The sequence below is a fragment of the Pempheris klunzingeri genome, chromosome 1 (assembly GCF_042242105.1).
Source record: "Pempheris klunzingeri isolate RE-2024b chromosome 1, fPemKlu1.hap1, whole genome shotgun sequence".
Taxonomy (NCBI): Eukaryota; Metazoa; Chordata; class Actinopteri; order Acropomatiformes; family Pempheridae; genus Pempheris; species Pempheris klunzingeri.
The window spans coordinates 11673960-11697452 of NC_092012.1; the positions used below are offsets into that span (position 1 = coordinate 11673960).

Below are 23493 nucleotides of genomic sequence, written 5' to 3' on the forward strand. Positions count from 1 at the left end.
TAAAGACAAATCTTGGCATAAAGGGTCTGTACATTTCACAATTTTACGAGTGTTCAAGAGAGTATATAGTGAGTACCTTCTTCAATTATTGCGCATTTATTCCATGTACATAAATGTCCCAGCAGGCTTTAAATTGTGCTCTATAAACTCTTAGCTGTAAACCACTGGAACCAACTGAAACCCACATTATATTAAATTTTAACATCATAAGTTTAAAATGGTCAAATTCAATGTGAAGAGCAGTGGCTAACAGTTTTAGATTTCCGGGCAGTTTTTGCATCTGTTTCACTGAGTGGAGCTATGTAATATACCACCAATAGCAAACTGTTTTGGTTATGTAATTTTTACAGTTTACATGTCAATGAAAATACAGTTGCATAACTGTATTTAACATGGAATTAGAAAACATATCCACCAAGCCTTTAAAAACACATCTCTAATCTCCAGTGTTTGATTGCGCTGTAAAAACATAGTTATTTCTTGGGATCTAATAAACCATTTTCTCAAACCAAGCAAAAACAACATCAGCAAAGACAGTCAATATTTATATCATCAACTTAACTATGGTATGGAAAATGTCACTAATTTCCCTGACACACATTATCGAAAAAGGCACAAAATGAGATAAACAAAAAACTGCAAACAAAAACCACATGAGAAATCTCAGGGGAATTGGGCTTTAATCTTTCCTCTTCTGCAGAGCTTTGCTGTCTGCGGGTGATTCTACTGAAATGTGGAGCGTACAGTGTACTGTGTAATGTGTATTTTACCGGCTGAAAGATGAAAAAAGTCTCACACTGGCCTCACAGCCAGAGATCAAGTGCATTCAAAAAAAAGAAAAAAAGAAACCTCTTATGGAATGAAAATTCTTGTTCTTGATTTCTGAGCTTTCAATAAAAAAAATCCGATGCAATCTAAAGGAGTTTGACATAAAGACGGAAGAGTTTTCAAAGATATATACGAGTATGAATAGTGCAGGTAAATCCAAGAGATGTAGGTGGACAGATCGTTGTTACTGTGCACTTTGGGTCGAACAGCAAAATAGCATCGATTTGAATCAGCAAATATTCCAACATTTTTTCTTGGATGTGAGTTAACATCACTTAGAATGATCACATAATATGGACAACAATAATTCATGGTCTCATGAAAACAACCCAGTGTTATTTAAGACAAATAGTCCACTGCAAGTAGTTAAAATCTTACAGGATAGTTGCAATGCTTATTACTTCATCTTAAAGCAAAATTCAACACTTTTTAACACCGCAGAATCACTTGACAGCTGAGCAACACAACAAGAGTCAAAACAGCTATGAGAAGAGAATTAAACTCACCTTGGCGACCCTGTTAGCGACCTCCCGACCCACCATTAGCCCCTGGACAAACGTTCGTGCTGCGATAAAGGCCCTGGTGACCTGGGCCTTCAGTTTTCTGGGCACATCTCCAAAGGGTTTCAGCTGATCTGCGTATTTACTGATGCATTCCAGGTAGTCGTCCGTGAAGTGGTACTGGGAGTTGAGTAACTGGAACATGCGCTCCAGCAGCCTGGACCAGAAGTCATTCAGCATCTCCTCAAGGTTGACGTTGCCCCCCGTGTAGTAGCGCTTTAGCTCGGTGAACAGGTCCTGGAACACCTCTGAATTCTGCATATACAGCTTCCCGTACGTCCGTGTGAACATGCTGTTGAGAGACTTCTCAGAATTGTCCAGCAGCTCCAAGAAAAACTCTAGATGGATGGATGGTTTGGGGAGTGGAGGGAGGGATGGGAAAGACAAACAGCTGGGTCATTATGCAGATATTTACCGTATCTGATGTCTTTTCCCACAAATATAAACCAGACAAAAGGCTTCGAAAGCATAAGAGTAAGGTGTAATCAAGTCAGCGTAGTGTTGTTGTACTTTAATGTCTCGTTTTATGGCTCTGTCTGCATATACAAGAGCAATGTATAGCAGCCAACAATAGGTACTTGATTATGTGAAGAAAGTCAGTCCAAAGCATTAATAATTGAAAAGCAGAAATAATGGGCCACAAGGACTATGAATGATTAATGTAAAGGTTCTGATTGCATACTGTAACAAAATATTCATAAGTTTTAGACACAGACACTAGTACAGTATACATTATCATCCTGAGCACCCACCATTATTCCCAGACGCATTAGTTTCTCACTGAAACAATTTATTTGTCCACTGAGGCAGCTGGCCTATGAGCCCAGAATTGAATATAAGGTTACAGTATATTGAAAGAAGCTTCATTCGCGTCGTTTTATCTGAAGAGTATGTTAAACATAAGATACAAAATTTCACCCTGAGACAAGCACATCTGTTTTACTTCTATTATTACATTTGCCATTGATTCAGTGCACACACCTGACACTGTGACATTGTGATGCAAAAACCTTATAACAAATAATAAGTAACATAGTATTTTGAATGGTTTCTAATAATGAGAATGTGAAAACTCACAGCAATGAGTAGTCCTGTGACCTCAGCATTCAGTACATTACACTTTGATATGAGTCATAACATGGACTGAGTAGGAGTAAAGTAGGAGGATTAGAATCACAGATGTGGCGAAGAAATCATTTACAATGTCGGCACAGTAAGTTGGAACCAAAAATTAATGCAGGGGGTGATTGCAGTTTTAAATTTAAAGTTTTTAATAAAGTAAAGTAGGCCAGCCAAAATGTTGACCAAAGGATAGCTCTTAGCTGAAATTAATTTTAACTCCAGTTTAACTTTAACAATGTGCTGTTTTACATTTCTTTACATTGTAAATTACTTCAAATGTAGACATCAAAATGTGCAAGTGCAACTAAATATAATTCAAATTTAACATTCACAGCAATTATATCATTGTGTCTTTGTCATCTGCCTAAGTGGCTTTCTTCTATGTGAGCACCTGATCTCTTGAGCATTAACTGAAACAACAAAGAGAAAAATAGATTGAAAAAAACTCAGCATTAGCAGTAGATTGTCATTGAAGCCTCACTAATAGGATCCCATGTCCCTGAATGCACAAGCGTGAATGTTGAGAAGATCATAACGCATCTCTCCATGCACAAATGTCAAATGTTTCTCCTCCCTTCTTTGTAAACAAACATGCTGCAGACATTTCACGTGTCATGCTTGCTAATAAGCCATACGGGAGCTCTTCTATTGGTCGGGGATTCTTGCTGGCTGATATTTCTTCTCATTGTTAATGATAGCAGTCACACCCCTACACAGTGGTCATGTGCACGCCTAATAATACATCTCCCTCCTGTGATAATATGCCTCAACCATAAGACATTACTCAGATCACATTTAGTCTGTTTTCTTTATAGAGAAGCAGGGATGTGTTGAATGTAAGAGGAAAAGCAAAGTCTAAAATATTTGATGTAAAATATAAAAAACGCAACAGAATCTTAGAAAATTAACGTTTTAAGACTATTGCACTTCATATCTTATTTCAATTCTATTGAAATTTCATTTGGAATATATTCACTGTGCAAAATGCCAGTTAATTCATTTACATGAATAAAAACAACAAAATACAGCTCATTACATTCATTCTTGACTGTGTGCACCATTCAGTGTTATCAAAGCATATTTTGGCGAAGTGTAAACTGTTTCAGATCCTAAAGGGAAAAGGCAATGTCTAAATTAACTGCTGACTACGGTAAGTAGAATAATACAAACACTCAAACTGCAGCTCAGCTGAAGAGTCAAACCCTGAACAGTTTGACATTGCTGAGACTAAAATCCTCAACCCTGCCTGATAATCCACTGTTCTGCCAAATGTGCTAAACCACCAGCGTGAGTGCCTGACAAACTTACTGTAATACATTATATCTGCATATCCTCTGGCTCGCCATGCTAATGTAACCTGGGGTTCGCTTGCCCAAAACTTCCCAGATCACTGGCAGTTCCATGTTAAACTGCTCTGGAATCCATTTGACCAGCTTTGTATTCTGCAGCTTGTTTAGTCAATCCTCTTGTCTTTCTAAATCCACCATGTCCACACCTCAAACAGGAGACCAATCCCTAGTCACTCATTCTAGTTTTTCTTTTCAACCAAGTGACCTGCCATTACACCTACATTTGTTTAAATATTAGAAGCCTGCAGGGTCTTTTTCATTCCATTTTTCCAATTAGACTCGAATCAAGGACACGTAAGCCCCTGAGTATTGTGCATGCAGTATCGTATCTGTGTTACCATTTAAATGGCTCTCAGCATGGGTGAAAATATCATAAAACAAATGCAAAACAATATTATTCATATTATATGCTGTAGTTATGAAAAAGACTCATACATGTATTTAAAGTTTAAAAACATTCCTGAATATTTGGCAAGAGCTGAGATGGATATATTTTCTCCTACACTTGACACTGCATGCATTATCTCAGAATGTAAATCGTGACCTTTTTTTCTGCCGAGTTGCTGGCAGAAAATGGCAGGTAGACCCTGCACTGTCAGGTCTAACTGATATTGCAGGGTCCTACGAGGGCTGTGACCACTCAGCGAATAGTGATATAGTCCAACTGTTCAGAAATCCATCTTAATTATCACGTGATAAGCTTTCACATTTTGAAATTTCATCAAACCTAAAACATGAACCTCTGAGGATTACTGAAAATAGACAATATATACTGTTAACAACATACAGTATATACTCCCATAAAGGACCTGCAATCTCCCCCTTATACTTAGTCCTTGTATAAAAGTTGTCCCTCCATATGTCTGTGGAGTAGGTTGGAAAAGAGAATTGGGAGAGTTTTCATGTCTGGATAGTTCACACAAGTTCATTACAATTATTTCCATGAAAGAAAAGAACTACTAAAACTTGAAATACTGAGCTAAGATGAATTCTGCTGGAACGAGAATTCTGAACTCACAAAATTAATTTCTATGCAGGCTAATTGAGTCCCAGGCAACGACATTAGCAGACATTATGAACACATCACGCTGTATTCTGTGCAGTAGTATGAAGTAAAGTGAAGTTAATGTGAAAGACTGCTGATGGATAATAATTTGATAACTTAACCTGATAAAATACCCTGTGGATCTGGGCTATATAAATGGTGATGTATTAATTTCAGGCATCAGGTGATTATAAGTAGCTATTTGGTAGCTGATCAAGAGCAGCCCTGGTTATGTTGTTGGACTGCTGGATGTGATTATATATTGTCCAATCAAAATGACGGAAAATTACTGACTTCAGTGGTTCCCTGTTATTTTCAGGCCTCAGTGGATGTATTTCTGTTTTTTTTTGTCCACAAATTTATTGCAAGAATTTTGCATCCATACAGCATTTTGATAAATCAAGTATTCAAGCATAAACCAAGTATGAGTTCACACTTTTCATTTCAGAATGCCTTTTTTAGCCCCAGTAGCCAGATTGCTGAGCTCTACTGCTGATTGTGTTGGGTGTAAGGAGCAGCACCTCCTTTAAAGCCCACTTGAAGGGCTTAAATTAGATTAGATTTTCCTTTTAAATAAAATAAAATATGATACCAATCACTTTAACAGCAAGCATACAGCAAATTCACAAACTGAAATGGAGTCGGAGGAAGTAAACACTTATCAAGTCCTGCCCCTTTTTTATATTTTTTGATTAAACTTAGTTCTAAACATAAACATCCGAGCTCGATGCCCCGTTGTTCACAGAGCACAGCTCAATCAAATCAATCAAGTCAACAGAAATAAAACATTAAAAACGAGAAAGACAATCAGAATAAAAACAAACAGAAACAACCCAAATCAAACCAAACCAACTCATTAAGACACTACACTCCCTTTCCCCAGCACAATGTTATAAAGTGTTCTTTGTGTGTGTGCTTAAAAACAGTCCTGTGTGATGTAAAAAGAGAAATTAGACTTTCTACTTTCTAATACAATTTACAGAAAACAGCTGCCTACCTTTAGAAAGGCTCTTGTGACATATGTTCAGATAATCACAATTGACCAGAGTTTAAAGTTATATAATCTGAGCCTAAGAGTACTTGAACTAATGAACAAGTCCACTGAAATAATCACCATCTTTCTCTTGCACAACTGTTAAATTTTTATGTGATTCCAAGGCCTTTTACCTGGAAAACAGACTGTACTGAGAGTTTCAGAAAACAGCTACAGTCTGCCAATTCATGAAGAGTGAATTGCTCTCTACTGACCAAAATACATATTTGGCCGAGGAATTATCACTGAGAGTTTATGACCTTGGATAACATTCAGCTATCCGGCCTTTAGGGTCTTAATACTTGGAAACATATCGATACATGGGTGTATGTTTCCTGACACAATGCATTAAGGAATCATCCCACATCCAAGTCTCTCAAGTAATCAAGTAATCAAACAAAATAAAATCAGAAAAAGCTTTATGGGTGTAGCAAGAAAATGGGAAACAGACATCTGGGAAACAGACAGGCACATATATCAAAAGGTTTCTCAGACATTTCATTGTCGGTTTATTGAATATCACACTAAATGAATTGTATTTGAATGAATCTTTTCTTGTACAAACAAAATCAGCTATAAAATCTATATATATATATATATGTCGTCGCTTGAAATGGTTTTCCAAGAGTCTTGAAGGAGTTCCCAGATGTGCTGAGCACTTGTGACATGGAGAGTGGAACCAAAACTCTCAAATTTGGACTCATCAGACCACAGTCCAGATTTCCACTGGTCTAATGTTCATTCCTTGTGTTTCTTGCCGAAGCAATTCTCTTCTTCTTCTTCTACATTCTTCCTCAGTACTGGCAGCAGTTTGACCATGATTCACGCTCCTCTGAACAGTTGATGTTGAGATGTGTCTGCTACTTGTAACTCTGTGAAGCATTTATGTGGCTCTAATCTGAGGTGCTGTTAATTTGCTGTCTCTGAGGCTGGCAACTCTAATGAACTTATCCTCTGCAGCAGAAGTAACTCTTGGTCTTCCTTTCCTCGGGCGGTCCTCATGAGAGCCAGTTTCATCATAGCATTTGATAGTTTTCATGACTGCACTCGAGGATACATTAAAAGTGTTTGAAATTTTCCAGATTGACTGGCCTTCATGTCTTAAAGTAGAGATGGACTGTCGTTTCTCTTTACTTAGTTGAGTGATTCTTGCCATAATATGGATTTCAACAGTAGTCAGACGGGGCTATTCACTCTATAGAACTGCGTACCAACACTACCTGTGCACAACACAACTGGTGGTCTCAAACACATTAAGAAGGCAAGAAATTCCACAAATTAACAAGGCACACGTGTTGATTACACACCATTCATACATGAACCTGACTGAGAGAGTTACCAAGAGTGTGCAAAGCTGTCACCAAAGGAGGCTGCATTGAAGAATCTAAAATATAAAACATATTCCGTTTCCTACAGAATTCCAGATGTGTTCCTTCATAGTGTTCATTATCTTCAATATCAATCTACCATGCAGAAAATAATAGAAAAAAAGAAAAAAAACCATTGAATGAGAAGTTGTGTCCAAACTTTTGACTGCTACTGTAGATATATATCATGATATCAGTAATTGGCTCTTCACTGTGGAGTGTGTTGGTGTAAAATCAAATTATGATCTCCTCCAGAGTTTTATTTTAATAAAAAAAGAAAAAACCCAATTAATGTACTGTTCAGTATTTCTAACAGAGCTTAGAAAAGTATAGAACAACCTTCTCAAGGTCTTCGGGCAATAAAAATGTGTTCCATCTTTTACAGGGTTTTTTTTTTTAAATTGAATCTAATAATAATTCTTTTTACTGTATTGATCCATATTATGATACCGTGGTTATGTAACATACAGTAAATGTTCTGTAAAGTTCACAAAAGGGACCTTTTACATAGAGCTGCTGTATAAATATCACTTATGATCGATTATTCATCATCATGTCACCTTTAGGTTTTATCCAAGGATAAAGCAAAATAAATAAAAAGCCTATACATAACAATAAAAAAGCTGCAATGAATTGAACCACCACATTAGAGCCAGTCATAATTGAGGCTGGACTTTGTAATTTTCATATTGCATAGAAAATATACAGCGTGTTAGTACCCTTGAAGTAATTCTGAGTGTGAAGAATCAATTTTGTCTGAGACCAGTACAAAGTGGTCCTTCAATATCTGGCCTAATTACTGTAAATAATTATTATGATTAATAAAGGTGACCTTTCTGTTGCTCTGATAATAACACTTTATCCACAGGAAAAAAAGCATTCAGCCATTAATTTTATTTCACACCATTTTAAAACTCAGTAGCTCATTTTTAACTGGCTCAAACAATGGAATCTGTAATTCTTAGTATAGTTAATTAGGACTAAATTTCAATTAATGGTCCAACAGTCTTGAATAACCAGAGGGCACTTATTGTACAAAGCTTAGCGTATCATTACATTTTATATCTTTTGGCCTGGTTATGTAATGCATTTTGAAAAGAGTCAGAGAGACACCGTCTGTCCAGCGGCCACGAGATGTTCAATGTTTTGACCGTTTCTCTATATACAAAATAACTAACAGTTACCTTGAAAAAATATTCTTGCTTGGCTACTCCATCTTACTCCCACCATCCAAAGGCATGCAGATTAGGTTTACTGGTGACTCTAAATTATCTGTAGGTTTTAATGTGAGAATGTCTCTATGTGTCCGCCCTGTGATTGACTGGCGACCAGTCCAGGGTTTACCCTGCCCCTCCTTTTATTGTTGTATTATCGTTTTATTGTTATATGTACAGATAAAAACAAATTTCACCACCCAGTGAAATTCTTGCTTTGCCCTTTTGCCTTCAATGCTGCTTCAGGTTTAGAAAAAAAGAAAAAGATATATAGTTAAATAGAAAAAGAAACGAGGTAAATAAACAGTAGCTATACAGTACACACACACAAGATTAAAGAATATGTTCAAGAAGAAAAACTATATACAAATTCAAGTAATATAAACAATTGAAGTAATAATTGCACACAGAATGTCTATTGCACAGAACCATTTAGCTCAAAGCGCTACGGTGCCTACGTACAGCATCACAGAGCCACTAGCATGTCTGTAGACTCTGTTGGGTTATGCATGCGCAGAACTAGTTCACACAACTTCCTTTCAAAGTGTTTTTAGTGGTTCTGAATGGCCACACTTGTAGGCTGACTGAAAAGATGACCTTCACAGAGCAGGTGGATACACAATTTAATTTAAATATGAGGATAATTTTCAGATAGTCTGTCATATTCAGACAGTCTCTCCTGGAAGGCATACATGGTGTTTCATTTGTCTGTTCACATGGAAAGTGACAGAAATAGGATGTGTCAACAATGAAAAAGAGAACTCGACAAGGAAGTTCAGACCATGGCTCTATTCTCACCTCCACACAGGTGGCCCATCACTGTGTGCAGGGGGTGTGACTGTCAGATTGTGAGTTTCAGAAAATTACAGAAATGTAGGAAAAAGCTTCCCCTCTAATCTGAGGGAAGATGTTTCCAACGCTATTCAACAGACACTTCTGAAGAAACACACACTATTGTTTAATCGGATAATTGTAACATTGATATAATTTACTGTGGACAAATACATTATGCTTCACTCTCTGTTTGATCAAAATCTAATCAGATTTGTTAATAACATTGATACTGAGAATTTCTTGGTCACCTTCGACGCTAACCGGTAAATTGTGCTGGACTAGCACCTAACCACATCTCTGACCTTGTCAGATCCTCTGATCTAGATCCTCTTACACACACGGTTAGTGTCACATTTCATCCACTGTTATGTGTTCCTGGACTGCTAAACAGAGTGAAGTTATTTTGATATTGCTTAATGTGAAGACATCTTCTCAAACACATCATACACAGTAATCATGACTATAATCACGAGGATGTTTTGTCTCTCTCATAGAGTATTTGCTTTTCAAGTTAGCATATATGTGTAGGTGGGGAGAGCGCTCTCATGGTGGTGGTGCCTGTCAGAGATAACACAACATGTCATGTGACATCATTTCCTATTAAGGCTGCTGCTGGTGGACACGTTCACTCTGATTGTAAGGGACAGACACCAACGCCTGCTGTTTACCTTTAATGTTTGAGACAACTTTACATACACAGCACATCTATCTGTCTCCTTCCACTTGTAACTTTTTTTATACTGGTAACAATGAAACAATCATTTTTAGTTGTAGGCCTGTGAAACACTGCAATTTCTTGATCATTGATCAGACTTATACATTATATTAGCACTTAATAACATATAAGTGATGACATTTGCAGGCATTTGCAGCACATTTATTAACTATTCATACTAATATTCCATTTTTTGATAATACAGAAAAAGTCAATAAAAATGTTTGATAGCGGTGACTCCAATTATTGCCTCCATATAGAAAACATTAAAGCAGTCATCATCAGTGACTCACCATCTATGCAAGCAGTATGTGCACTTAATGCTTATGGTGGACTAGCAAAACAGTTTTATATCATCTTGTTATTCACAATTTAAAGCCGACTCTTCTCTATTATTAACATCAGATATTTGAAATAACTTCATGGTTTGTTTTGTTTAGTTTGCTCCAATTTGCATTTACTGCACAAGATACAACAAAATTTGTGTGTCTGTGTGTGTGTGTGTGTGTCTGTGTGTGCTTGTGTGTGTGTGTCTGTGTGCGCGCGTCTTCAGCCAATTATGTTGATATTGTTTTCTGTCCGGTTTGTTACCTTGAACAGACTGCTACTGGTGACAAACAAAGCTTTGGCTCTGACTTTCAACTCTATTTGTGGATAATTATTTGAGTGTTAAAGCAAACCAAACAATGATTAACATAATCAATACTGTATGTGAAACCTTAAGGCTCTGCTTTAATTTTATCCGCAAAAAAATAATTTTGTTTGCAGTGTTTGTTGGTATTCATGTAAGCAATGAATATTCTGTATATATATATATATATATATATATTTTTTTTTTTTTTTTTAATTTGATGCAGTCAGGTCTCCTGTCTAAGACGATACTAATTAATCCAAAATATTTGGACAATATTTGAAATCTCTGCTCCCAAGATTCCTCATTTGATTGGGTTCAACATTGCATAAGGAGTATTCATTAAAGAAAATGGCAAATGGGAATGGTCACTGGCAGACACTGTGAGTTTCCTTGTTACTGGCTGCATGACTTCTTTCTCTCCCCTTGGATGCACATTTAAGCTGTAAGAACAATGTTTTCTTAATATTTAATATTTGGTCAACCTGTCTAGGAAGGATTGCATTGAATAATATGTTTTGGGGGTATTTCTGAAACAAAGTACAATCACTCATTTCTCTAGGGTAACATTCTCTGGTTCACTTTGGGAACTAAAAACTGTTAACATTTTAAAACACAAGAAAAAACAACAGCAGTATCGTGATTATAAATATTTTACTACACATTATTCCTAACTGCACACTTCTATGTTTTTTCTATGTATCTAAACATAAACTACAGTGTCAGTATTTCAGTTTACACTCATACACAGAGACAAATGACAATTTTCTGCACATGATAACACCCTGTCAGTATGCACAAGCCAGATTCATTAAACATTCAGAAACATCTGCTTTCAATCATTTACGTGTTGATGTTGATGAATCCCAATCGTTCATTAAGGAGAAGCTTGATAACAGGACCTTAATTATCATGCGTTAACATATCCTAATGACACTGGATGGAAAACATAATATCAGTCAAAGGAGAGCATCCCTGTTTATAATCAAGACGACCAGTGACGCGTTGATGAAAGACCAAATAAGTTTCAGCAATGCAGATTATAAGGCAATAATAGGCACCCAAAATCCAACTACCAAGCAGCAGCAGAGGAACTTCAGCTTCACAAAAGACCAACCTCTGACAGCCTCACCACAAAAGGTGGTGAACTCACATTATATCCTTTCAGAGAACCGAGAAAAAAGTTCTCTTGACTTTCCATTTAAGTGCAAAGCAACAATGCAGAGGTAAGTTAAAAGCCACGAGAGAAGAAACCAGTCTGTTCTCCCACATTGATACTGGGCACATTTCAGTCTCTGGCATTTTTCCAGGTGGGAACAGTGACATCACACCCAGCAATGAAACTTTTCACCAGCCGATGGGCTCAGGGGAGGAAAAACAGGTTAGACTTTGGGCTGAGAGGAGAGAAAAAGATACACTTCTTTAGGGATTTCTGTTTTCACACTATAACACTATATTTAAACACTTTGTGCAAATAAAAGTCTACATCACCTCATAATTTTGCACACACGCTAGGTGTAAATGACTGTGGTTACATTTATTCTGATGACAGACTGTAAAAGTTGGTGACTACAAGACATTTTTCACTTTTACTTTTTGTTTTTTTAAATCAAGGGTATCTTCTGAATGGACAAGGTGTTATCTTGTTTGTGTGACAGGAGCATTGCATAAAAAGAGACTTTTCTAAATAATTCATAACATGATGGGTATCTCTTCAGTAAATCTGGTTGTATTAGGCGATCATGGTATGTTTTACAAATCCATACGAAATGCTTTATGTTAAAATGAATCTATTTTTGCATCAATGTGGTTACATACCATTTTTAAAGCAGCCTTTAAAAAGATAGTACATTTCCTGGATTAGCCACAAATAGACATTCCCCTCTAGTTATTTGATTTCTAAACAGTTTCTGAATTTAATTTCCAGAAAATTTACTATGATATTTCTTAAATTTCTGAGTTATTTCCATTTAATTATGTTAAGATTGCTCATGGTGCTGATAGATCACTCATCTCTACTTGAGATCCAGTGGGTTTTACATGAATATGATTAAGCATGAATGTTTCAATCAAAGTGCCATGTTTTAACTCATCCTAACTGATTTAAATTGTTATTTAACAGATATTGTGACATCAAGTACATTCACAGTTACAGAAGAACTTATGTGCAGTATACATCAGCCATACATATATAATAGGCTGCAAAGCTTACCTGATTTTCAAAGAGCATCAGTTTTGTCAACATCAATAGAATAAACAATGGTGTTTTTTTTCTTTTATCCCAAAATACAGAGAGAATTAATTAGATGATATTCACATTTGGCAAACTAAATTTTTCTGGCAGGGTATGACCAAAGCTGTCAAAGTGAATGGATAAAAAGATACTCAACTTTGACATTTAAAGGTGTTTCAAGTGTGTTCAAGTGCTTAATTATTTTCTAAGGATGCACAGAGAGTTAGCATGAAACATAGACATATATAGAGTAAGTACTGACTCAATGGTAGGTCAGTTCGTGGATGATTGTTCATCAATCAAAATCAAATTCACTTTAAACTATGAGTGAGAGTGAACAGATGAGTGAATACATGAATACCAAAGGCCTTGGTCCCCAGGCAATACCACTCTGCTTTGATGACATTGCATTTTCAACTGATGACATTGCGCGCAATGATACTGTACGAAGCGGACGACCAGGTGGTAAAATCCATTCTGCCCCCACACATGATACATATCACACTGCAGCTGACAGCATCAATACAAGGGGCTCATAATTAAAGGCCTCTGTTGTAGGATATAGAGGAACAGGAGGCAAGTTTCTCACAGCCCATCAATCACACAGTGGCAGCTCATTTAAAACATCTTTAAAATTAAAGTTGCACCAGCCACTGCCTTTTACAAAGAGCAATTGTTTTCTGACAGCCTAGTGAATCTCAGCTGAAATCCCTGGGAGAAAGGTTGAGTGTAGAAGACTTTTATGCAGAGAGCTGACAGACTGAATTGAAGAGAGGCACATTTTGTGTTCTCAAAGAAATAACTTTGGCTGTTCTTGATGCTCTCTGATAAGAGGTTGAGGGGAGGGGGGAGGGGTCACATATTTGCCTTGTATAATGCCTTTTTAGACATAATGGCACACAGCCAGCTAGCCAAAATAGAGAAATTTCACAATTCAGCATCTGTTGTATTATAAGATGCTTGATGGTGGCCAAACATACCATCTGGCTCTGTGAATAAAGGATGAGTGGATATCCATGCCAGTTTCTTATGCAGATTTGTAAGTTAGTTGAAAGATAATTTGTATCCAATGAATTGTAATGCAGGAATGTTATCACATGCCAATACAGTACATGAAAAAAGAGGGAAAAAAATAGTATTAGTAGATGTAAACCAGGGGTGTCCAAAGTCCGTCCCGCGGGCCAAATGCGGCCCGTGTTCAAATTTCCTGCGGCCCGCAGCTTCTGTCATAAAATCAATAATATGCGGCCGCCAGCACTGTTGACCACAGTATAAAATACAGTGTACAAAAACTATTTATTTTACCAGAAGATGGCAGCAGACCTGTGGCCACACTCTCGCCGCGGGAAACTTTGACCCTCGTCACAAGGGTCAAAGGGCATTGTTAAAATGGCGACTGTAAATAAAAGGGCCGCCGCTTTCAAGACAAATGGAAATTGGAGTATTTTTTCACCGAAATACGAAACAACTGTGTCTGCCTAATTTGCCAGGAGACTGTGGCTGTTTTCAAGGAGTTCAACATCAAGAGGCACTACCAGACGAAACACGCTAACTACGACAAGCTAACCGGGAACGAACGTGGCGCAAAATTGAAGCAACCGGAAGCTGCTTCGACGGCACAGTAGTGCTTTTTTACAAGAGCCCGTGAATCGAATGAAAATGCCACAAAGGCAAGTTATGAGGTGGCAACGCTGATTGCCAAGTGCTGCAAACCCTTTACTGAGGGTGAATTCGTTTGGTAATGTTTGCCTGGCCCGTAACACTGTGGTACGGAGAATTGAAGATGTTTCATCTGACATTAAATCTGACATTTGATCTGAGTCTAAAATTGAAATAATGAAAAACACTGCCTTTCTCCTTTTTGATCACGAGTAATTTTTAAACCGACAATTCAGTAAGAAAACAGTCTTCTTCAGAGCGTCATCCGGCGTGTGATGATGCTCAGAGGAAGACTGCAGATGCAGTCGAAACACAAAGTAAAGCCATGCTTTCTTACTTAATTGTCGGTTTTAAAGTAACGTTATCAAATGAACATTATCCAATTGTAACTGTTAGTGTTACTTTCCTGTTCACATGTTTGAATTTAGAAGTTCATAGTGAGCATTTCATAGTGAATAATATGTAATGTTTCAAATGTATTTCAAAAAAGATGTTTTTTTCCAGACAGACTTTTATCTTTTTTATGTGGTCTTCAAATATGAAAGGCAGAGTGATTTTGGTAAAACTTTAGATTTGTTTACTGTGTTAAGACATGAAAAGTATGCCATTTGCAATTAAAAAAATTTCATGAAATATTTTGTTCGCATTTAATGTTAATGGTTAAAAAAATGTCAGGCTGAATGGTCGGCCCCCCACGCATTTTCACCTCCCAAATATGGCCCTCTTTGCAAAAAGTTTGGACACCCCTGCTGTAAACAAAGGCATCGTGCTATGACAGGCTTCTAAATGGTGCATTCAAAGCATAATAAATTAGATGACCTGAAGTAACTACTCTTGTCTTCCTGAAAATTTCAGGGATAAACTATTCATTCTTTTTGAAAAAGTTCTTTAAACATTAAATTGGTTAATATATCCACAAAAGCAGTATACATAAAGATTCACACTACAAACTGCTCACAGCAAACGGTATACAGTTTTTATACGTTTGCTTGGCTCTAGCCCGTTGTCATTTCTCACATGAAGGACTGCGGTCATTAAAACCTGATGCCATGTAACCTGAATTTATATTCCACCATGCAAGCATAACACCCACATAGCAGAGGAAGAAATACAGTATGTTTCAGTGACAACACCTATCACTGAAATGCTTTATTGTATCTGTATGTTGTTGCTGGAGATGCATAGAAGCTACATGACAGAAATAATTGGTACTGTATATTCAACAGGCTCCCAGACGGCATGAAGAGATTGGTAATTCCAGTGATGCTGCTAACCTGCTCCATTATATTCTGTTCCTTTCTGTGTTGCTGCCTTCTTTCATAATACACAATATATACTGGTCAACTGAACTTGACATCTATGTACAAGACTAGCTATATGTGTAGCACTTTGATGAAAAAGTAAATTTGATTGCCCTGTAGACTCAATGGAGGTTAATGACTAATTATGGGAATGAATAATATAGTTAGTCTGCAGCATAATCACCTAGCTTCGTCATGATTGCTGTAAATGTGGATATAGTCAAGATACTGGTGGTGGGTGAAGGTGGTGGCCATCTAGATGGTATGGTTTAGATTTTATCAATTGTGATTCTGCGTGTCTGAGTCAGACTGATATTTTTAATTGAGCAAAGGATCTAAATATAACCCAAATTCCAACATATCAGATGTTGAAAGTGAGACATTTTACCATTTCATGAAAAATATTAGGTCATTTTGAATTGGATGGCAGGAACACATCTCAAAAAAGCTGGGACAGGGGCAACAAAAGGCTGGAAAAGTAAGTGGTACTGATACAAAAAAAAAAAAAAAACAGCTGGAGAAGCATTTTGCAACTAATTAGGTTAATTGGGAACAGGTCAGAAACATGGCTGGATATAAAAAGAGCATTTTAGAGAGGCAGAGTCTCTCAGAAGAAAAGAAGGGCAGAGGTTCACCAATCTGCGAAAATTGTGAGAAAAATGTTCCTCAACGTAAAATTGCGAAGACTTTGAATAGTCCACCATCTACAGTACATAATATCATCAAAAGATTCAGAGAATCTGGAGAAATCTCTGTGCTCAAGGAGCGAGGTAAATATTCCCTGCTCGTAATCTTCAGGCCCTCTAGCGGCACTGCATTGAAAACAGGCATGATTCTCAGGAACACTTCCAGAAATCATTGTCTGTGTTAAAGTTAAAGCTGTATCATGCAAAGAAGAAGCCATATGTAAACACGATCCAGAAATGCTGCTGTCCTCTCTGGGCAAAAAGCTCGTTTAAAATAGACTGAGGCAAAATGGAAAACTGTTCTGTGGTCAGATGAATCAAAATTTGAAATTCTTTTTGGAAACCACGGACGCCGTGTCCTGCGGACTAAAGAGGAGAGGGACCATCCGGCTTGTTATCAGAACACAGTTCAAAAGCCTGCATCTCTGACAGTATGGGGTTGCATTATGGTGTGGGCAGCTTACACATCTGGAAAGGCACTATCACTGCTGAAAAGTATATAGAAGTTTTGGAACAAGATATGCTCCCATCCAGACAGCATCTCTTTCAGGGAAGGCCTTGCATATTTCAGCAAGACAATGCCAAACCACACACTGCATCCATCACAACAGCATGACTTTGCAGTTGAAAAGTCCGGCTGCTGAACTGGTCTGCCTGCAGTCCAGACCTTTCACCAATAGAAAACATTTGGTGCACCATAAAACAAAAAAACAGAAAAGGAGACCAAGGACGTGGCTAGAATCCTTCATCAGACAAGAATGGGGCCTCCATTCCTCTCCCAAACCTTCAGCAAATGGTCTCCTCACTTCCCAGACCTTTACAGACTGTTGTTAAAAGAAGAGGGAATGTTACACAATGGTGAACATGGCCCAGTCCCAACTTTTTTGCAGAGCGCTGCTGCCAAGAAATCCAAAATTACAATTTCTTAAATGGTACATTTTCTTAGTTTCTATGTTCTATTTTGAATAAAATATGGATTTATGAGAATTGCAAATCATTGCATCCTGTTTTTATTTACATTTTACACAGTGTCCCAACTTTTTTGGAAATGGGGTTGTACTTCTCTCCAGCTGTCTCTACTTCACTTTCAAGAATTAATATGTAGAATCCAAAAAAAAAAAAAAGAATAGTTCTCACTTTTCGGCTCTCATAAATTTGGAACTACTTCTTATTCAGAACTGGTCTTCTGTCCTTAAACCTATGACGCCTGTTGGCACTAGCATAGGAAGCAGGAGGCAGCATGACAAAAGAACAAATAAATCAGAGAGAGAACACTGATTTGTGATTGCCTCCGGTGAGAATAAGACAGGGCAATGATAGTTTAAGACTTGCTGAATAATGTCGTGAACCAGGAGGGAGTTGCCTTTTAAATAAAGGATGGCGGTAAATCATGTGAGAGCACCTGAGCCAAAAGGCATGACTTAGGCATTATAATGAAATAAGAAGGAGTGGAGGAAGAAGGGGGTAGTCTTTGTGACTGATCTTTCAATAAGATCCAATGAATGGAGACCTTCCTCCCTTTTACTTATTACCACTTTCACATACAGCAGTTCTCCAGTACCAGCAAATATGACTTAACCAATATTCATTGTTATTTGTTTGTGAGGAAGGTTGACATCATACCCCTTACATAGCCAATTAACTTGACATTAAATGTTACCCTTAACAAGATTTTAAAGATGAATGCCTGGCAGATACATTAAACTTTGTACCTTCTGATGCAGTCATCATATTTCAGTCGCATTTTGTGTTTCCTCCTTGGCACTGTGCAACTGCAGCATCACTGAAGCTCTGCTAACAAATAGTCTAATCTAATCCAAGTGCCAGAACATCAACATTTTCTGACAACCTCATCAAAAAGAGGAGGAGACCAGTAAACCAACAAAGCAGAAAAAATACTGCCCAGAAAATGGGCTTTATTAACAAGCACGCACAGACAAGACGACACACAAAATGGAGAAAGTAAGTGGTTTGGATGGCTGTGACCATGCTAGGCTCTATAGTCTGCTAGTTTGGATCTTTCTCTGATCTGTGTCAAAACCAACAAGTCTCAGCTCCTCCAGCATGCAAGTTCTTTAAAGAGAGAGGCAATCCGTTTCCACATCCATCATTCCTGTCACCCATCAGCGGTCTGTGTGACAGGGGTGGATGCAGAAGAGTGCATGCTACATGGGCCTTTCATTGTGAACCACAGGGGATTTGGAGCCTGTGGACCCCTAGATGTGACGGTCAGCTGGTAGTGTCATAGGTGTCTGTCTGCTCTTACGTTCAGGGGGTCAAATAATAACATGAGGCATCATTAGCGCATTGCTTTCAAATTCTGGTTTTTAATTAAGCGCTTTATTAACACCTTTCATAATATTGTTGAAATTTAATTAAGACATGATTTGCCATAATGAGATTAATGGAAGGTTTACATTTTCTGGTAGTAACCAAATTAATGTAATGTACTACACTTAAAATGTGATCTTTGTCTTTGTCAGTGCCTTCATGAGTGAAGGATGACAATGGCGGTTCCTTATCGAACATTTCCTGATCTGCCATCCATATCGTTAGGGGTTCGGTGAAGTTTTAGGCAACAAGAACTACTCGGCTCAGATTGCAGAAATTGCACCTTAATGGGAAAAAGAAACCACTGTTGACTGTCAGACCATCCATCCACCCTGCCTGTCAGGAAAATGTAAATTTGATTTCAAGCATTTGAAAAAAAGATCAGTGCTGTCTACTGGCGAGGACAGTCTCTTTATGGGTAATCCAGTGCCGTTCAAACTAAAACTGTTGTTGCACATCTTCACACATGGCAAACATGGTGACAGGGATTTCAATATATTCAGAAATTGAAATGAATTCAAGTTAAAATAGGACATTGAGTGCCCATGGCGGAAAATTTGAGTGCCATATATTTGCGCATTGCAAACTCCCAGACAAGGACATCTGTTTTCTCTTGGGAGAAACCAGTCTTAACTCTGCTCTCCATTGTGGTAGCACATCATGTAGGGGGAGAGCTCTGCTTTTTAATGGGAAATAGAGAAACAGATCTGATAGACCATCATTGATGCAAGAGCCCAACACACCCACTGATAATGTATTCCTCCTAATCCCAACCCACTCCCACCTGCACTGCAGGAGAGCTGCATGCCTTTGTCCTAAAAAAAAGAAATAATAATTTATTAAATTATTATAACAAGACACAGCCCTACCAATTGTTTGGCAACATTCACTCTATGAATTTCTCTAAAATCTATATACAATAATATCTGATTTTCAAAAATCTTACAGTGTGCACATTAAAGCATTACTGTTTGCGTTCTCATATTTGGTGTGCTACAGTTTTAACATTTAGGTTTGCTTAAAGGTTCTTAAAGCCTATGAGAAATATTTAAAAATATATAAAAATGTATTTGTCATATGCTCATATAACATACGATGAAATGCAGGGTGGTATTCCCTTGAGGCTGTGCTAAAAAGGATAATATGCAATAAAGAATAATATTAAAATAAGAGTAAAAAAGGAATTTGAAAAACAAGGGTCAACAATGGGGCATACAAATACTAACCAAGCATTAAGCACAACACATATCTTTTGAGGTGCTGCACTGTATTCCTTAACTACGTGTGTCAGTATGCAGTAACAACATTAACTGCTCTTGCCACAGTCTAATATTTTCCTAAAGTTATTTCACACTATGAAAAGAGTTCTCTCAAATAAATATATGCTGCATGGTGAATTAACTTTCACACCAGAGATGGCGCAAACTGACTCCAAATTAAGCCTTTGGGGATCATTTTCTTTCAATCCCACCTACAATATCTACCAAGATTGAACATTGAGGAGTTCTTGTCATTATCTCAAAGCACTAAAATAATTGTCCTTGAGGAAATTAATTACCTTTGTGCACTGTTGCACTCTGTGTGGAAAGTGATTTAGAGTTAATGAAAGCTGAAGCACTGTCATCTCTTCCACTGTCCCTCATTTTTCAGACTAATAAAGTCAGCTGAATTGGTGGGTCACTCCAAGTTGCCCAGAGCACACCGTGATTGTGCACATGAGAATTTAATGGACACTTTGTTTTGTCTTTTTCTTGCCAAAATGAAAAATAAAATAACAAAAGGGACCCTAAAGTTGACTCTGCTCCAGCAATCCTGTGAAATTGGAGTGTAAAATCATCTCAGTCAAGCACTTACTTTGCCTTGTATTTGCAACACAAGCAGCAGTTTCCACCACGGTGAAAATTAGTAATGTGAGGAGATTAATCAGTGACAGCTAATTGCATTACACTTCAAAGATTTAGATAAGATTATGAGGGATGTGACAATTCATTGTGTTATCAGAGGTAACTGTCAAACCAATTTAAAATAATCCATCATTATTGTATCCCAAAGCATTTGTTGAACTCTGAAATTCAATGTCAGTCAGCATATGAACAGACTGAGGAAAGTTGAGGCCAGTTTGATGCTGAAATTAGTCTGAGGTGTTTATTGGCTGATAAGCTTCAGTCCCTACAAATTGCTACATAACTGCACCATCTTCCATTAACCCTTTCATGCATGAATTAATATAACCTCAGTCAGGAGTGTTTTTATTCATCTTTAGGCATGAAAAACAAGATTTGAAGACATTTTTACATGTCCAGTAGTTGAAATATAGCTAATGATGCATGCTGTACAATTCAGTGGACATGTGATTAATTGTAATTTCCTCCCAATATAAAATCAATACTTGGAAAATTTTGCAGTTGCATGACTCCTCAGATGTTACTTGATGTCCCCATATTTTTCTTACCTGCAAGGGTCTCTTTTTATAGAAGGTTTGAACAGAAAAAAACGAGCAACTTGGTGTTTTTTTCACTTGCAATGGCTTCCCACTGAGTAGCAGTGTATGAGATGATGCATTAGCATCCACTTATTGGCTGATGTGCAACTACGCCATCAAAACTCATGCATATTCAAGAAAACAGTTTTTTGATAGCTGTACACTGTAGTGACCTCTATGCATGAAAGGATTAAGACAATAAAGAATGTACCCACACACAATCATGGATGTCCATCACTGAAAGAATCAAGCACATCAGGATATTTCAGCAAAGAATGGGTTGCTATTTTTAACAGCACTCTAATTTGTTCAACCAAATTGAACTGCTTTAAGAAATTTTACCCAACTTGGGAGAAAACTGGCTTACAGACACTGTCCTTTTCCCCTGCTAATGTACTGAGTGACTGCACTGCACCCACACATATTGCAGTTTGATCCTCTTATTTGTTGTGAATAGGGCCTATCAGCCTGAGGCTCAAGAATGGAGGAGTGAAATCCCCCACTTTCAGTGACTGTTGTGTCTAGTATCTGAGGGGAAATGAAGGTGAGGTATAGTCAAGGTGGCCGCAGGCTCAGGATGACTGCCAGGCATAAACTAATTAGCGTGGACTGTGTTGAACAGGAGAACATTAGTGGAGTTGAAGTTGGTAACAGCTACAGTAGCAAGTTCGTAGCTCGTAGGTTACGAGTTTCTATAACCAGTTGTGTTTGGCACTAAATGTCACCCCAATTTATAGATAACATACATACAGATATATTATATGTTATAAGATATCACAATAGATTTGACATTTTAAAAAAATCAAGAAAGTCTCAGCCAGCTTCACTCCTTTGAACATAAGGGGGAAGCAGATCAAATCCATCTGAGAGTCATCTGAACATGCGCTTCAATGGAAGGGATACACCTCAAGGAAACATGACCTTTTGTGCAAAGACGCTAAGTTGATCAGTGCCACAAATATGCTTAAATTTGATACCTAGAAATACTGCAGAATCTTAAATATTTCTTCTTCATTTTAAACTCCTACCGTCCGATGTTTTCAAATGTTCCTGAATCCTAAAACTTTCGGATTATTTCCAGGTTAATGTAAAAACATTTTCAATGGTGGTCTCAGACTTTCAAACCCCACACTGACCTGACATCATTGTGGTGATGATGCCAAACATAAATCATTGTGTTTAGAACATCACTTTCCTGAGCAGGTCATGAAATTCAGAGGTGAAACTGAAGCAGAAGCCCAGCTGAGTGAGAGTGGGCAGCATAATCCCCAGTATGAACTTTAATTAAGCAGTCATTTCAGTGCCTCTCAGTCAGTTGCCTAGCTGCAAGGTCCCAGCTTCCTGATGTCTCACCTCTGATGTTCTGCATTAGTCATTAATTAATAGGTTGATAATAAGACGTACCCTCTTGCAGAATTCATAGAGTAAAGTGATATGACTTTGTTTTTCTTCACTGTGTTATACAATTTATTTCAAATCCCATCATTTAAATTTCAACGACAGATTAAATCCTAAAATATATGTCACTGGTTACATTAGCATGCTTTCTGATGCATAAAATAAATTCTTCTGGGATTTATCTTTAAGTCCAGGTTTGATTTCAAAACAGATCATGATCGACCTTTTCAGAGGGCCGTGCTGCATTTTCACTCATATTCAAGCCACATGACTGGCACAAAGTTTGATGTGATGAAAGAATCCAAAAGGCCAAATCATGTTTAAGTGGCATTTTGATGACATTTCTTTGGCCTGTTCAACCTTTGGTGAGTTTCATTTTTCTTGTGCATTACATCTTATCCATGCAGGCCCATTTCTCATTCCCTATACCACCAAACACTATTTTTATGACTTTTCACCAATCTCTCAACAGAACCCCCTGGATTACTGCACCAGGAATCCCAAATGCATCAATACAAGCGCAAAGCAGAGAAAACTAGAATGTGAATTCACTTGAACTGGATTTAAGCAGTTTAGTGACAGAAATAAAATGCATGAGCTCGGACTGTTTTTATGCATGTTAGTATCACACAATGGAAGTAACCAATGAATCTTCATTTATTCTGCTTATACAAGGCTACAGGCTGTAAACATGATGTAAGCCTG

The 23493-nt window shown here is 37.5% G+C and overlaps 1 protein-coding gene across 1 annotated transcript in view; it reads right to left on the bottom strand.

Annotated features, from left to right (window-relative positions):
- The window catches only part of gpc6a (glypican 6a), a 130424-nt gene that overhangs the window by 61507 nt on the left and 45424 nt on the right, over positions 1–23493 (bottom strand). The window contains exon 3 of the mRNA XM_070829005.1: positions 1335–1726. Coding sequence (XP_070685106.1) covers positions 1335–1726 — 392 coding nt within the window. The remainder of the gene's footprint in view (positions 1–1334; positions 1727–23493) is intronic.